The 17,043-nt window shown below is 67.2% G+C and overlaps 2 protein-coding genes across 3 annotated transcripts in view; both read right to left on the reverse strand.

The window, feature by feature from the left end:
* Positions 1-17,043, reverse strand: part of PARVB (parvin beta) — a 78,516-nt gene that overhangs the window by 51,626 nt on the left and 9,847 nt on the right. For both annotated transcript variants that reach the window (XM_056107017.1, XM_056107016.1), the window contains exons 2-9: positions 7,908-7,997; positions 7,480-7,550; positions 5,232-5,334; positions 4,413-4,553; positions 3,906-4,021; positions 2,860-2,918; positions 2,403-2,422; positions 707-768 (exon numbers count right to left, since the gene is read on the reverse strand). In XM_056107017.1, coding sequence (XP_055962992.1) covers positions 707-768; positions 2,403-2,422; positions 2,860-2,918; positions 3,906-4,021; positions 4,413-4,553; positions 5,232-5,334; positions 7,480-7,550; positions 7,908-7,997 — 662 coding nt within the window. The remainder of the gene's footprint in view (positions 1-706; positions 769-2,402; positions 2,423-2,859; positions 2,919-3,905; positions 4,022-4,412; positions 4,554-5,231; positions 5,335-7,479; positions 7,551-7,907; positions 7,998-17,043) is intronic.
* The window catches only part of MPPED1 (metallophosphoesterase domain containing 1), a 225,515-nt gene that overhangs the window by 4,214 nt on the left and 204,258 nt on the right, over positions 1-17,043 (reverse strand). The window lies entirely within an intron of this gene.

Here is a 17,043-nt window from a genome sequence, read left to right on the forward strand (position 1 = left end):
AGCTCCCCACCCTGGTCCTGCCAGCCCCGGGGGCCACGTCTCAGCGTCACCCAGCCCGGGAGGCGGGCAGCGTGGGCTGGGTGCCAGGGGCAGCAGAATCAGGCTCCCCCGCCGCCTTGCGCCAAGGGCGCCCCTAGACCCCCAGACTCGTGGTCCCAGCCACACCCACAGTGCCACAAGGTCGGGGATGGGGGAGCCACGGGGATGAGCCCGCAGCTCTGGTCACATGCCCCCCACCAACGCTGGCCATGCGCCAGAAGGCAGGTGGCGGCTCAAAGGTGCCGCTCAAGGCCAGAGAACCGTGTCCTGACGCCAGGGACCAGGACCACAGCTCTAAGGTGGCCACGGGGCCCGGCTGAGCCAGTGTCTCTGCGGCTCTGGGCCTCTGTCCGGCGTCTGCCCTGGGCGCCCTCTCCCCCGCGGGCAGAAACTCTGGAGTCGGGCTCAGGGGGCTGAGGAGGGGTGACGGCCCCAGGGCCCGGCGCAGGGGTCTGCGGCCGTCACGGGCAGGTGGGTTTGGCGGTCAGGGGAATCAGGGCGGAGGGAAGGCCCACAGGGGCCGAGCCCAGGCTAGGCAGAACCAGGGCCAGCCCGGGGGTGGGGGTGGGGGTGGGGGGATTTGAACCCAGGAGCGGGCGGGGGAGGGTCTCCCAGCTATTCCACACGGCGGAGACCTCGGGGTGCGCCCACCCTGCCCCAGACTCACCTTCTTCACCAAGTTGAGCTTGTCCGGGGCGTGGTCGAACAGCGTGTCAAAGGCGTCCCGCTCTGCACAGAGCAGACATGGTGGGGAGGGTCAGGGCACATACTCGGGGCCGTGGTGCAGCCCCCCACCCCTGAGAGCTGCCGTCCCGTCCCCAGACGCCCCCCCCCTGGAGCCCGGGGGCCTCGGGGCAATGTCACGGGAAGCGGCGTTCACCCCGGGCCCTGGCGGGGGCCACCCTCCAACACCTCCCCGCAGCCCCCGGGACTGGGGCACCTGGCGGCCACTGCACCCCACTCCCACCATGCCTCCCAGGCTGCCGTCCCCACAGCACCCTCCGCACTGCCTGACCCCCCCTCAAGCCCCTCCGGCCGTGTTCTGGGCCCTGAGTCAGTTCTAGAATCTTCCTTCTCGCCCGCAGTAGGGTGGGGATGTGGGGGGCCGCGTCCCCACAAAGCCGACACGAGAAGCCGCTGGCGCCGGCTGCAAGGCTGGAGAGGGGCTACGGGTGGCAGGGGTCTGGGGCCGGCCGGGGGCCAGTGCTCAGCCGTGGCCACCAAGATAGGCGCAAGTGACCAGCCCGTCCCTGCTGCAGGGCCAACCCCAGAGAAGAGGAGGGACGCCAGGCAATGCATGCCCAGGCAGTGTCAGGGATTCCCGGGGCACCAGCTAGGCGTGCCGATGGGTAAACCGAGGCAGCCCCAGCGAGCAGGTTCCCAAAAGACCGGCGCCCACGTTGGTTGGTGACCAGCTGTGGGTGGCCCCATGGATGCTCTGTGCGGGAGACACTCCCAGTGGGGTGTGTGGTCAGAGGGTCCTGGCGACCCCGAGAGCCCCGTGGCAGCAGAGGTGGGGGTCTCCCACGGCCCTGACCCTCCACGCCCACATGGAGGCCACAGCGGCTCCAGTTCTAGAATATTCTAGCTGCTTCCCTCAGCACGAGGCGCTGGTCCTGGTACAGGGGCTCGGGCTCACCCACACACTGGGGTGGGGGTTTGGGGGGGGCTCAGGAAGGAAACTGAGGTTCAGGCCGGGCTTTACCTGGGCAGCAGGGGAGAGAGGGCACAAAGGGCCCGGAAAGTGCTGAGTTGAGTAGGGGGTGCTGAGGACTGTGTCTGCGAGGGGCTGTACATGCAGGGGGAGGGGCAGCGGGAAGGGCCGTCGTGGGGCGGGGGGGCCAGGCCCATGTGTCCCTCCTGGCAGGGACATGGAGGGGACACAGAAGGGATGTGCAGGGCCGGGTGCAGCCCTGAGAATGTCCGAGACACACGAGGTTTTCAAGGTTGGAAGAGGGGCTGGAGCGATAGTACAGCGGGGAGGGCGTTTGCCTTGCATGCGGTCGACCCGGGTTCGATTCCTAGCATTCCATAGGGTCCCCTGAGCACCGCCAGGAGTATAAATTCCTGAGTGCAAAGCCAGGAAGAACCCCGGAGCATCGCCGGGTGTGACGCAAAAAGTCAAATAAATAATAAAGGTGGAAGAAATAAAAGTGTGACGGGCGGAAGGTCCTGGGCCCAGCGGGAGCACGTCCCCCCGTGTGTGTCCAGGGTCACCCTGCCCGCCAGAGCCTGACCCGGATGCACCGTGCGGGCGTGGGGGACGCAGGTTGACTAAACTTCCTCCCCGTCCCAGAGCTGCGGGCACCCAGGGCAGCCCCCCCGCACCCCGGCCCCAGCCCAGACCCCGGCCAGGTACTCACCGAAGCGGCCGGCCATCATCCTGTGGACAGGGGGCGGGGTCAGTGCAGCCGTGGCCACCACGGCATTCAGAGCGCACCCCCCTTCCCAAGCCCCGCCCCCAGCAGGGAGCCCCCAGGCCCCCCAGCCCCCTGGGACCCTCTCTGTGGCCACACACTGGGATCGCCTCTGAGGCAGGGGCGGTCGACCGGCTCTTTCTGTTCTTTGCTTTTTGGTTTTGAGACCACACCCAGGGATGCTCAGGGGTCCCTCCTGGTGGGGGCTCAGGGGGCCACATGGGTTGCCGGGGATCGAACCCGGGTCGGCCGCATGCCAGGCAAGCGCCCTCCCCGCGGTGCTACCCGGCCCTCCGTGGCCCTTCAGAAGGGCTGCCCACGTCGTTCCTTCTGCCGTGGCTGGGCCTGATGGTCCGGTGGGGCGGGGGTCCCGGGGGCTGGGGCAGCTGGGGGCGGCACTCACTCGGTGCTGGTGGTCAGTTCCTCCGTGATGTGGCTGGAATGCAGCAGCCCTTCCCGCTTCTGTGGAGGGACGGGGGGGGGGGGGAGGTGAGGCCCCCACAGCTCACAGCCCTCCCCTCCCCCACCCCCGTCTGTCCTTCCGCCCCCTCCGTGCAGGGCAGCCCTCGCCCCGCTGCGCCTCGGAAGGTCCAGGCAGCCCAGTGCCCACGGCGAGCCAAGGGGAACCAGCCTACACGACACAGAGCCCCACCCGGTGCAGCAACGAACATCTTTTCTCTCAATGTACAAGGTGGGACTGGAGCCGCTCGGAGAGAGAGAGCGGGTGCTGTGCACGGTCCTCAGGGCAGAGCTGAGTCCCAGGGGATCCCAATAAACAGCAGGGGAACAGCCCTGGGGGCGCCCACCTCATGCATATCCACCCCACAGAGCGGCACCTGCGGCTGAGCCCCCCACAGTCGCTCCCCCAATATGCGGAGACGGGGCCCAGGGAGCACAGCTCTCATGACAGAGAGCTGCCCCCAGCCCCTAGCCAGCAGGGAGTGACCCCGAGCACAGAGCCGGGAGTCAGCCCTGGCACAGAACCGGGAGTTAGCCCCAAGCACAGAGCCAGGAGTCATCCCTGAGCACAGAGCCATAAGTCAGCCCCGAGCACAGAGCCAGGAATGAGCCCTGAGCACAGAGCCAGGAGTCATCCCTGAGCACAGAGCCAGGAGTCATCCCTGAGCACAGAGCCAGGAGTCATCCCTGAGCACAGAGCCAGGAGTCAGCCCCAACCATAGTTAGGAGTCAGCTTTGAGCGCAGAGCTGGGTGTCAGCCCCGAACAGAGCCAGGAGTGAGCCGCGAGCACAGAGCCAGGAGTCAGCCCTGAGCACTGTCGGGTGTGGCCGCCCAAAATAAACCAACCCCAGCAGAGCGACCTCCACCCCACGACCGGGCACCTCTCTCCGCGCTTGGAGCTGAGCCGGTTGCCCCATGGACCTCCCTCACCCCGTGCCCAGGGAGGAAAGGCCTGGCCAGGGCAGGAGCTGGTGGCCACGGTCACTCACCCGCACGACCACCACCTGCACAGACACATGCTCGGGGAGGCGGATGGGCGCCCGGAAGTGCGTGGCCAGTGAGAGGAGCAGCTGCAGGATGGACACCAGGTTCTTCCCGTGAATCACTGCGGGGAGAGACATGGCTGCGGTGGGCAGGCAGGGCCAGAGCCCTAATACCCCACCACGGGCCCCAGGGCAGCGAATGGGCCACACGGGGGCCAGGACCAGCGGATCCTGCTAACATCTACGGCAGGGGCTAGCCACACACTCACAGTCCATGGCAGGGACCGGCCACACACCCACAGTCCATGGCAGGGACCGGCCACACACCCACAGGCCACGGAAGGGGATGGCCACACACCCACAGTCCACGGCAGGGACCGGTCACATACCCACAGGCCACGGAAGGGACCGGCCACACACTCAGGCCACAGAAGGGACTGGCCACACACCCACAGGCCACGAAAGGAGCCAGCCACGCACTCACAGTCCACAAAAGGGGCTGGCCACACTCACAGTCCACAGTCCATGGCAGGGGCCGGCCGTGGGGCCGCAGCAGCTCCTGCACGGCCTCCAGCACCGTCTGCAGCTTCTGCCTCTGCCCGACCTCCGACTGGGTCACCTCGGCCACGTTCAGCTTGCAGTGGCCCAGCTTCTCTGCAAGGATGGGCCCCGTGTGGTCAGGGGCCACACCTGCCAGATGTGGGACCCTCTCCCTGCCCTCTCCCCCCCACCCCGCGTACAGAGCAGCAGGGTTGGCGCCACACAACCCCAAACCCTCCCGTCGTCCATGCCCCTAGGGCGCAGGGCGAGCTCACGCCAGGACGGGGTCCCAGTCGGAGACGGCCCAGGAAGGGCCCAGAAGGACTCGGGGTGGCCGGCGGGGGGGGGCATGGTAAGAGCCTGAGTGCCCAGGAGGGAGACGCGTCGGGAGTCAGAGCTGCGGGGCCTCGGGGACTGCTGCCCCCACATGAGCCTCGTGACCATGGCCTTGGCCACGGCAGGAAGCAGGAGAGTGGCAGAGCCGCCCCGTCTGCTCAGGTGGGATTTGGGGGGGACCTACCCATCCCCACACCCCAAACCAGCAGGCACAGGCCTGGCAGTGTTCCGGCCGCCAGGAGAGCTGTGTGCACCCAATGGCACAGCTGCTGTGGAAAGTTCTGGAAGGTTCCAGAAGCTCCCTCCCCCGCACCGTCTCCGAGCCCCAGGACAGCGTCCAGGAGCTGAGGCTCAGGGCGGAGACGCCCGGTGACGCCCAGGGACGCCCAGTCTCCCAGGAGCGGGGCGGTCCAGCCGCGGGCTCTGCAGGGGAGCAGGGGCGGGCAGGGGGCTCACCCAGAAGCTTCTGCAGCACCTGCCCGTCGAACAGGTCCTCGTCCAGCTGCTTCACGATGATCCGTTCCTCGGCCAGCACCTCATTGATCCAGTCGATGAGCACCTGGGACAGGGTGGCCACGTGGCGGGGAAACACCGGGCCCGTGAGTGTGGGGGAGGAGACGGCCATGCCTCCCCGGGGGTGGGGGGGCTCCCGGGACCCCCCCCCAGGGATCCACAGAAGAGCCCGGCTGGAGCACTGTTCCCAGGAGCATAGGAGAGAAGCAAGAGGGATGCTGGGGGGCGCGGGGGGGGGGGGTGTGCAGTGGGGACCGAGGCTGACCCGAGCGTGTGGGCCACCACGGACAACCCAGGCGAGCGAGGGTCAGAGGAAGGTCACTTCCTGCCCGCGGGGAGAGCGGGGGTCTAGGGTAAGCGCTTAGCGCCGGCACCTGCCCCGCTTGGGGGTGAACCGAGGTGTGGGTGGGGTCCTGCCGGCCTCCCACATGGGTGGATGTGAGGGTCACCCCAGCTCCAGCGCACCCCGGAAGAGGCTCTGGGGCCCACGGGAAGGAAGGACACAGGGGGGTGAGGGGTCGGCAGGAAGGAAGGGAGGGGCCGCGGCCAGTGCAGGACAGAAGGGGAGTCGAACCCCTGCCTGGGCCTGTGGGCACCCCCCCCCCCCGCCCAGGCCCGTCTCCTGCTGCCGAGGGGACACTCGGGCTTCCTCGCCTCTGGGAGGACAGCGGCCCCCGGCTCAGCCGCCTTTCTGGAGAGTTCCAGCTGCCTGCCCTCCCGCCCTGCCTGAGTGACAGGGCCTCCCCCGGCGGCGGCGGCCGTGCGGGGCTGAGACGGCGACAGCCTCCACCCACGCCGCTCTGCACAGCGACAAAGCGGTTTTCAGGAAAAGACAAAAACCCTCCACAGAATGAACCGGGTCGCGGAAGCCGCCAAGAACTGGCACGTCCCGGCACGCCCGGGCGCCCACGGGCCCGTTCAGGGGCGTCCTCAGGGCACGGCTGGAGGGGGAGGGGGGTGTTGGGGGCCGGGAGCCCCCGCGGGAAACGCAGGCGCTGGCACGGGGCTGAGGGCGCTCGGAGGAGAAATCCGGGCACGGCGGCCGATCGCGTCAGGAGAGGCCTGGGCGGGGGTGGCCGTGGTCACGGTCCAGGGCTCAGCTAACGCCGTCCCCTCTGACGGAGCCCCAAGGGATTACCTGCTGCCACTCTGTGGCAGCCAAGCCACGCTTGGATAAACGCCGCGGCAGCAAGCAGCGGGCCGGGGAGGGCGCCAGGGGGCGGACGTGCCAGGAGCCTCCGAAACGCCTGCCCTGCCGCTGGGCGCAGCCTCTGGGGATGATGCGGCCCCTCTAAGGTGTGGCCGCACCCCTGCCTGTGTGGTCGGGCAACACCATCACTCCGGAGGGGCTGAGATGAACTGTGAGGGCTCGGCCCCATGTGTGAGCGCTGGTCGGTACGTGCACACACGCCTGGTCATGGCACACACGCCTGGTCATGGAACATGCCTGGTCACGGCACACACCTCATCCCAGCCAGCACACACGCCTGGTCACGGCACACACGCCTGGTCATGGAACACGCGTAGTCGCGGAACACGCGCCTGGTCACGGAACATGCCTGGTCACAGCACACACACCTGGTCATGGAACACGCCTGGTCATAACACACGCCTGGTCAGGGAACATGCCTGGTCACAGCACACACCTCATCCCAGCACACACGCCTGGTCACAGCACACATGCCTGGTCATGGAACACACCTAGTCGCGGAACACGCGCCTGGTCACGGAACACACACCTGGTCATGGAACACACCTGGTCATGACACACGCCTGGTCATGGAACATGCCTGGTCACAGCACACACCTCATCCCAGCACACACGCCTGGTCACGGCACACACCTCATCCCAGCACACACGCCTGGTCACGGCACACACGCCTGGTCATGGAACACACCTAGTCGCGGAACACGCGCCTGGTCATGGAACACGCCTGGTCACAGCACACACACCTGGTCATGGAACACGCCTGGTCATGACACACACGCCTCATCACAACACACACGCCTGGTCACAGCACACATCCCTGGTCACGGCACACACGCCCTGGTCACGGCACAGAGCCTGGTGTTCTGTGTGTGGACAGGGGGAATGGAGGCCCCGCCGGCACGCCCCTGCCCCGCCCGCCGCACCCCTGTGTGGCGAAAGCACCCGAAGCCCAGAGTGCTCCGGCTGAGAGCCCGGCCCTACCTTGACCAGCTCCTTGAACTTGGGGTCCTCCTTGGAGACGGGGTCGATCATCCTGCGCTCCTCGTTCTCCTCTAGGGTCGGAGCAGAGGGGGTCAGGGCGCCGGGTGCGGATATGGGGGACGTTCCAGACGGCGTCCCGCTTGGCGGGATCCCTGAGCACGCCTGAACACGCGTGTGCAGGCCCCCTACGGAGCCTGCTTCCGGTTTTCCGCATTTTGTGAAGTTCTGAGGACCTCAGGACCCCGGGGCCTGAGAGACCGTCCCTCCCGGACAGGTCATGCCTGGGCCTGAGAGATGGTCACTTCCAGGCAGGTCATCCCGGGGCCTGAGGGACGGTCCCTCCCGTGCCGGCTCGTCCGTCCCTGGGGCACCGTCTTCCCCCCCCATCCCCGCCCCAGCTCCCGGCCGCTGAGGTGGGACGGCGGTACCTAGCAGGGTGTCCTCGGGGTGGATGTCCGTCAAGGCCGGGGACAGCGGGGAGTTGATGGCATTCTTGCCCTCCTCTTGCAGGTCGGTCACTGTGGGCAGAGACAGGGGCCGTGGGTGGGCGTGGGGCTGGGGACCCCGAGCTGGTTGGTCGCTGACAGTGAGGCTGGCAGAGCCTGGCCCAGGGCCGAGGAGTCCCAGAGGGGCATCCCACGGGGCGCTGGCCATCGGGGAGCAGACACGCTGCCCGTCCCCCAGCACTGCCCCGTCCCTCGGTGCTGCCCTGTCCCCCGCGACCCTCCTGCAGCCCCTGCGTGCACGAGACATGGAAGCTTCTGGATGCAGCAAGGCGGGGAGGTGAGGCTCTCCTCTCCCTCGCCGCAGAACCGCATCCTTGGGGGAAGGACGGGGGAGCCCCCAGGTGCCCCTGCCATGACGCCAGCACTGAGTCCCCAGGACAGAGCCCTGAGCCGGGACACACCCAAGATCCAGAACATTCCAACTGGAAGATGGAGACGGTACCTGGGGGGTAGGGCCAGGAGAGGGGGTTAGAGGGATGGTGAGGTCAAGGGGGCGGCTCGGGGACCACAGTGGGGGTGTGGCGCCCTCGCTGGCAGAACAGTCCCTCGATCCCCACACGGGCGAGAGAGACCCTCTGGGGTGTCCCCTCCACCGGGAAGGCCACCAGCCTCACATGGTCTCACAGGGCTTTACCCAACAGCCAGAACCGTCCCATCCTGAATCCAGGATCCACCCTGAGATCTGACTCGCGGGGTGCAGGGAAGCACCTGCCACATGTGATCACCCGATTCCCACCCTGGGCCGTAAGCCTCCTCCTGCCTTCTGCGCAGAAGCTCGGAGTGAAAAAAACCTGGACCGCTATGGGCCCCGCCCACACCCACAGACCACGCCCACAAGCCCACGCATGCCCCGCCCACAAACCCCAGACCATGCTCACCACGCACACCGGCTACGCTACAGGCCCACACAGGCCACGCCCACAAGCCCATGAAGGCCACGCCCACAAGCCCAGACCACGCCCATCATGCATACTGGCCACGCCCACAGTCCCACGCAGGCCCCGCCCACAAACCCCAGACCATGCTCACCACGCACACCGGCTACGATACAGGCCCACACAGGCCACGCCCACAAACCCATGAAGGCCACGCCCACAACCAGCCCCCGCCCATCATGCATACTGGCCACGCCCACAGCCCACGCAGGCCCCGCCCACCACGCATACCGGCTACACCACAGGCCCACACAGGCCAAGGCCACGCCCACAGGCCCATATGGCCAAGCCCACACCCACAGACCACGCCCACAAGCCATGCATGCCCCGCCCACAAACCCCAGACCATGCTCACCACGCACACCGGCTACGCTACAGGCCCACACAGGCCACGCCCACAAGCCCATGAAGGCCACGCCCACAAGCCCAGGCCACGCCCATCATGCACACAGGTCATGCCCATTGGCCACGTCCACAAGCTCACGCGGGCCCCGCCCACAAGTCCACGCAGGCCCCGCCCACCATGCATCCAGGCTACACCACAGGCCCACACAGGCCAAGGCCACGCAAGCAGGCCACGCCCACAGGCCCATAAGGCCACGCCCACACCCAGAGGCCACGCCCGCAGGCCCATGCACAGAGGGACACATACCACCCTCCCACCCCAACACCTTTAGCAATGGGCCAGGACAGGAGCAAAGGTGGTGTGGTGGACGGGCTGCAGGTGGGCTGGGGTCCTTCCACTGACCTCACGGAACAGGTTTTCCCAGAACACCAGGGGCCAGGGAGGACCCACAGGACAGCACGGTGGTCCTCACTGGGTCCAGGCTGTGCTCTCTGAACCAGCCCCAGGATGCCGGCCACCGCCCTGCCCGCGGCCCCCCACAAGGATGGGGGCGTGGGGGGACACCAGAAGGGGCTTCTCATAGGGGCAGGTGGCCAGAGGCACGTTGGGGGTCCACGGGGGAGACCCTCCTGCCCACTGATTGGCAGCCGGGCGCAGGGAGGAGGAGGGGGCACTTCAAGGCGAAGGCCCACTTGAACCAGGGCCCCGGGCCACGCCTCCGGCCGAGGCAGAGGTCTGCCTTTGATTCTTCTTTTTTTCATCTTTTTCTCTGTACGGTTCTATTTTTTTTCTCTCCAATTTTTTTCTCTGCAGGCTCTTTCCACAAAAGAGGCTTTTCACGCGGCTGCCTTTCCCCGGCTGCTGACATTATAAGGAAAATCGCTGCCTTGAAAGTGGCTCTCAGGCGGCCAGCTCAGGTCAGGGCACCGGGCAGGATCCAGAGAGAACAAAAGGCCAGGCAGGAAGGGGGTGCCGGCAGGGGGCAGACCGGGGCTCCTGCCGCCAGAGGTGGGGCCCCAGAAGGATGAAAGGCTGACGGGGGTTGCGGGGTGGGGTGGGGGGGGTCTGTTCTCTGACATTTCTCCCAAGTGTGTCACTGAGGACCCTGGCGGGGGGGCTCCAGCCCGGGCTGCCCGCACCCGCTTTCCAACGAACAAAGGACCGGGAGAGAACATCCAGCAGGACCAGCACCAGAATTTCCCTGAGGACCAGAACCAGGGAACAGACCCCAACACCTCCCGGTCTCCCCCTCACGCCCCGTCCACCTGGGGGGCAGGAAGGCCGGGGCCAGTCTGGACACTTCAAGACACAGCTGGGGGGGACACCCTGAATCTCCAAGGGCAAGCAGGAAAAAATAAGGCGTCAATCAAGAGTGTCATACCTCCCCTCCAACCCCGCCCCGGCTCAGGACCCCTGCCCAGCGCCCCAGGCTGAGAATGGGGGTGTGGGTCCCCCCCCCCCGCGGTGTGCTTCTTCGCGCGCCCCCTGGGAGCCCCCTGGCGCCGAGGGTCCCCCTGCAGAAGTCATTATTCCTCTGAGTGATTAGCTCAGCCCCCGTGACGTCTTCCCAGAGCAGAGCCTCCAAAAATAAACCCGCCTGGGTGCAAACAGCTCGGCGGGTTCAGACACGGCAGCCAGCGGCCGGCGCGGGCGCACAGACCTGGGGTGGTGGTGGGAGGAGGGCGGGGGGGAAGTGGGGGGCTCAGGCCTCGGGGCACGGGAGGTCAGGGGCTGAGGAAGAGCCACGGGGGCCGGGTCTCTGGGGGAATTGGCATCGACCCTGGGACGCTGGAGGGAGTCTGTGGGCTCCAGGCCCCCTCGCCAACATTCGGGAGGGCTGGAAAGTGCCAGTCGACACGGCAGGCCCTGCCCGGGGGAGGCCGCTGGCCCTAATGACCAGCACACAGGTCTCGAGCCCCAGAGTGGGAGCCCAAAGACCCTAGCCCCCTCCCGAGGGAGCAGGTCGCCCCCTTACTCACTCTCGCAGGGGGCAGCTCTACCCCGAGCACCCACTTGTGGGAGGAAACAGGAGGACATGAGTTATGGGGTTGGTTGGGGACACCAGCCCCGAGTTTGGACAGAGGCCCCAGTCCACGGCCTGCCGCAGAACCTGCTGGCAGAGGGGCTGGGTGCTCAGAGCTGGGTGGGCAGCGCGGCGCCAAGTCTGCGGGAGCTGGATCAAACCTGACCTGAAGCCGAAGCCTCACATCCGTGTCTGTGCACCAGCCATGCCCTCTTGCCGCGTCCCTGGCGCTGGGGGCGTGCTGCCCCTTACGGCAGCATCTGGGCTCCGAGGTCCCCAACACCACGCAGACGCACCCCGGGCCCCGGCACCCACATAGCACAGACCCCCGCAGGGGACGAGGACACGGGTCCCCCGTCAGAGCCTCAGCCGCCCACCAGAGCCCTGCCAAGGAACTGCTGAGCCATCCCCGCACCAATGCCCGGACACCCAGCTGGGCAGCGCATCCAAACCGCACACCAGGCCCAAGATCATCCAGAAGCTTCCGGAAGCTTCCAGAAGCTTCTGTCCACCTGTGCAGTTTGGCCCCAAAGGACATGGGCTGGGAGCGTGCCAGGCAGATGCCAAGGAGGTTGGATCCCGACGGCATCACGCCCCACCCCCACGATGTGTAACACCCCCCGAAACAGCCCACCAGCCCCACAGGGGTCAGACGCGGCCAGCAGGGTCAGGGACACTTGGTTCAAGGCACGTTCAGGGGGATGTGGCTCTAGGACCTGCGTCCAGCCCCTGCTCCCAGCTGTCCACCTGCCCTGCTCTCAGCCAGCCTGGTTCCAGCCCAGCACCACCTGCGCTCCTGAGCCCAGGAGAGGCTGGGCCTGAGGGAGTCCCAGCTTCACCCGTACAGCTCCCTGAGCACTGTGCTGGGAGTCCTCTCTGGACACTGCTCAGCGTGACCTGAGACTCAGTGAACTGCCCCTGATAGTGAAGGAGCTGGAGTGAGGACGGCCGAGCAGGTGGGGAGTGGGGCCCACAGGCCCAGGTATGCGGGGTCCCAAGCACCGCCCACTGGGCTGGGCCCCCCTCCCCACTCCCCTGGCCCGGCCCCCAGTGAGAAGCGGGGCCCAGGGCTGAGGCTGTGGGGTCCCAGAGCTTAGAGCACTGTGGGCTGGGGCAGCTGGGGGCGGGGCGGGGAGGCAGTTGCTCCTCTGGGGGAGAAATGGGGGTCGCGTCTCCCCGCAGGGGGCCCAACCCGCTGAGAAAGGAGGAAGGCGAAGGCCTGAGCCCCTGGTCCAACTGGACACGCGCTGGACGGCGGGGAAATCGCCCGGGGGCTGGCGCCCTCTAGTGGCCACTCCCCGCCACTGCCGGCACACAGCAGCCTGGCCAGGGGACGCTCACCTGGACAGCAGTGCCCAGGGAGCTGGTGAGGGTCTGGAGTCAGGGGTATCACCCAGCACAACACCCAGCAAGCCCATGTCCAGCACTCAGATGTCCAGCGCCACCCACTGTCCACAGGGTGGCTGCTGCCCCTTTGCAACCTGGCCCAGCGTGGCCACGTGTGGGGGAGGGGGCCAGGGTCACAGCTGGTTCACGGCCACCCCCACCGCTACACCTTCCTCCCGGGCTGGGCACTCAGCAGTGCCCAGGCTGCCAGACCAGCACGGCCCCGCCCCTGGGGCACTCGGGAGGGACTGTGGGTCCTGCCCCGCCACTGCCTGCGTCCACTTCCCTCCTGAGGGTGCAACCCTGCAGGCACCCAGGGCTCCCCCCGCCCCCGTCGGGGGGCTGCAAGAAATTCATCCCCTTGTGGAGCCCCTGACCCCTCCCTCGGCCGCCCTCCCCCAGGACTCCCTGGCTCTGGACGCGGGTGACCGCTGAGCAGGTGGGGACAGCCTGGGCTCGCAGGACCCTTCTCTCAGCTGAGCCGCAGTGGCGGCAGGACGGACTGACGGACAGATGAACGGCAGGGCTCAAAGCTGCGGCCCGTTCCCTGGCCGCCTTGTCCCCTCCGGCACCCGCGTCCCTGCTCCCGGGCGCCGACCCCCGCACTGCGAGCAGCGCAGACCCCCTCAGGCTGCCCCCCACATCGGCATTTTCAGGGCCAGGCTAACAGGACAGCGGGGAGAGCTCTGGCCTTGCTCACGGCTGGCCTGGGTTCGAGCCCCAGCTCCCCGTAGGGTCCCTGAGCACAGAGGCAGGAGCGCGCCCCAAGCATCCCCAGGAGTGACCCCAAAACCAAACTTAAGAAGTGCCCGTCTTGGGGCTGGAGCGACAGCACAGCGGGGAGGGTGTTTGTCTTGCACACGGCCAACCCGGGTTCGATCCCCGGCATCCCATAGGGTCCCCCGAGCACGGCCAGGAGGGATTCTTGAGTACAGAGCCAGGAGGAACCCCTGAGCATCGCCGGCTGTGACCCTCCCAAAAAAGAAAAGAAAAGTGCCCGTCTTCGGGGGTCCCACACTCAGAGCACTCGGGGGCCCACCCGTCACTGCTACTGAGATGACCGGGACCCACCGGGGTCACTGCCCCTTGGCCTCCATCACCTTTTCCCCAGGGGCCGTGCAGGATGGACGAAGGGAGTGTCTGTCCCTGGTGGGTGGGGGGAGGGGAGGGTGGGGAGGTGAGCAGACGCCAGCCCCATCGGCCCCTCCGCCCTGCGGGCAGCCCTGCGTCCCACAGCTCCCGGCCGTGAGCCCCCCAGCTCCTCACAAGCTGTCCCCCGCCCCCACTCCTGTCAGGAGCCCCCCTGTCGACCCTGGGACACCCCCCAGCAGGCCGGAGGCCTGGGAGAGCCAGCCCCGTCCCTTTGCTGTGCGTCTGGGGGCCGGCTGCTCAACCTCTCTGGGCTTCGTGCCTCCCACCAGAAATCTCCTTCCCGAAGAAGAGAGAGAGAAGACATGCCCACCCCCGCCCCACCCCGGGTGGCACGGGCCAGCGCTAGGGGAAGACAGACCCTGTGCCCGAGGGAAACCCACCGCTCATGGCCTGACCCTGAGGCCTCCAGAACCTCCACACAGGCACCCGCCAGGGGCGACACCCCCTCTCGCCCATGTCCCAGCCCGGTGCTGGACGGTCACCCCCAACACACACACACACACACATGCACATGCACACACATACACACATGCACACACACATGCAAAAACACATGCACACACATGCACACATGTACACACAAGCACACACATATGCACACGCACACACATGCACACACATGCGAAAACACATGCACACACATGCATGCACCCACGTCCACATGTATACACACAGCACACACACACAACACCCATGCACACACGCACACACTCACACACATGTGTGCACACATGCACACAGCACACACACACACACACACACACGCACACGCCCCTTGCCCCAGGCCGTGTCCTAGGGCAGTGCCCAGCACGGAGGGGACAGACTCACTGGCCAGGGCTTCTGGGGTCAGCGGGCGGCTGCGGGGTGCGAGCCCGGGGGCTATAAGGACAGAGGGGCCGCCCTGGCTTGCGGTTCTCGGGCTGGGTGAGCCACCCGATAGGGCCGGGCTGACCACACTCTTTCCGTCCAGGGCGGGGGCAGCGGGCGCCCTGCGGTGGGGAGGGGCCCAGCAGCCGGCCCAGACTCAGAGCACTGTCGCCCCGTTTCCATGACAACAGCAACAGGAAGTGGGGACAGCCCGGAGGAGGCTTGGGGGCAACGGATAAGGCCGGGCTGAGGAGGGTCCCACCCACTTCCTGCCCCTCTTGGGGCACCGCCCGGCCCCCCCCAGCCTGCGTCCGTAACTCCGAGTGGCCTCCATCCATGAATGCACTGCGGCCCCTCTGGCTCCCGGTGCTTCTGATGGACCCCCTGTGTGCTGCGGTGGGAACCCCCCCGAGGCCCACTCAGGGCATGTGGGGGTCAGCGCGTGGCTGGGCCCCTCCAGGAGGGCAAGAGGCCGGGGGGCAGCGAGGCTCACGCAGGAACAGAGTGGCCAACCACCAGAAAGGCAGGGCCAGGGGTCCCGGGTGGCTGTGCCCGGGGGCTGCAGGGAGGAACCCCCAGGACCCCTCGGTCAGCGCCCACGGCCAGACCTCGCCTCCTTCTCCGCTTCCTCCTGACGCTGCCCCCAGAGAAGCGGGCCCCGGGGGGCGGGGGGAGCCCTCAGGGGACACCAACATTGACTGGTCAGTGGGAACCAGCCCGTCCCCAGTCCCCAGCCCCCAGCCCATCCCGGCTGCCCCTGCCCCCGCCCGCAGAGATGGGGGTCACCATCTCCCTGCCCTGTGGCCATATGTCTGTGGCCCTGGCCGCCCCGTCCAGCCCCTGCTGGGGTCCCGCCCCCACAGCCAAACTTCCCAGTGATAGTTCCCTCAAGGTATCAAGGGCTCAGCTGCAGAGTCACCCCCACACACTCGGACCCCTCGCACGCCTGCTCCCCTCCCCGGCCCCCCTCTGGCTCCGCTGAGAGGGTCCTGCACCGACATGGTCTATTCCTGCTGAGATGGGCTGGCCGGGGGGTGGGCCCCACCAGAGTGTGAGTGTGGGGGGGGGGAAGGCACTCGCTTCCTGAGTGCAGAGCCAGGAGGAAGCCCTGAGCATCGCTGGGTGTGACCCAAAAAGGAAAAAAAAGGATCATGGGGCTGGAGCGATAGCACCGCGGGGAGGGCGTTTGCCTTGCACGCGGCCGACCCGGGTTCGATTCCCAGCATCCCATGTGGTCCCCTGAGCACCGCCAGGAGTGATTGCCAAGTGCAGAGCCAGGAGGAACCCCTGTGCATCGCCGGGTGTGACCCAAAAAGAAGAAAAAAAAAAAAGGATCATGCGGGAGCTTGGCCAGTGTCCCACCCCGGCTCCCGCAGCAGCTAACAGGGAGCCCCGCCCAGCCGGGACGCGCATCCCCGGCACCCCATAGGATCCCCAAGTTCGCTAGGAGTGAACCCCAAGCACAGAGCCAGGAGTGGCCCCTGAGCACCTCCGGGTGTGGCCCCCGAGCAACAGGGACAGGGAACCAGGTGACAGATGGTTGGGGATGGTCTCTCCCAGCCGGGCAGCACGGGAAATGGCCGTCAGTTTCTTCTAGGCCTCCCCTGGGCCTGGTCAAGGCAGCAAAGGGGCTTTTCGTTTGCTTGGGGGCCACACCCAGCAGTGCTCAGGGCTGACTCTCAGTTCTGTGCTCAGGGCTGACTCCCAGCTCTGTGCTCAGGAATGACTCTCAGCTCTGTGCTCGGGGCTGACTCCCGGCTCTGTGCTCAGGGCTGACTCCAGGCTCTGTGCTCGGGACTGACTTCTGGCTCTGTGCTCGGGGCTGACTCCTGGCTCTGTGCTCAGGGCTGACTCCTGCCTCTGTGCTCGGGGCTGACTCCTGGCTCTGTGCTCGGGGCTGACTCCTGGCTCTGTGCTCAGAGCTGACTACTGCCTCTGTGCTCGGGGCTGACTCCCGGCTCTGTGCTCAGGGCTGACTCCAGGCTCTGTGCTCGGGACTGACTTCTGGCTCTGTGCTCGGGGCTGACTCCTGCCTCTGTGCTCAGGGCTGACTCCTGGCTCTGTGCTCAGGGCTGACTCCTGGCTCTGTGCTCGGGGCTGACTCCTGGCTCTGTGCTCAGAGCTGACTCCTGGCTCTGTACTCGGGACTGACTCCTGTCTCTGAGCTCAGGGCTCACTCCTGGCAGGGCTCGTGGGTCCCTGGGAGGTGCTGGGGCTTGAACTCAGTGGGTCATATGCAGACCAGCTCCTGGCCCTCTGAGCTGTCACTCCAGCCTGAACTAAGTCTAATCTCTGGACCCTTCGACGCTCACAGGCCAGCACAGCCCTGGACTCTGCCCCTGGACGCGG

The sequence above is a fragment of the Sorex fumeus genome, unplaced genomic scaffold, assembly GCF_029834395.1.
Source record: "Sorex fumeus unplaced genomic scaffold, SorFum_2.1 ptg000153l, whole genome shotgun sequence".
NCBI classification, from domain to species: Eukaryota; Metazoa; Chordata; class Mammalia; order Eulipotyphla; family Soricidae; genus Sorex; species Sorex fumeus.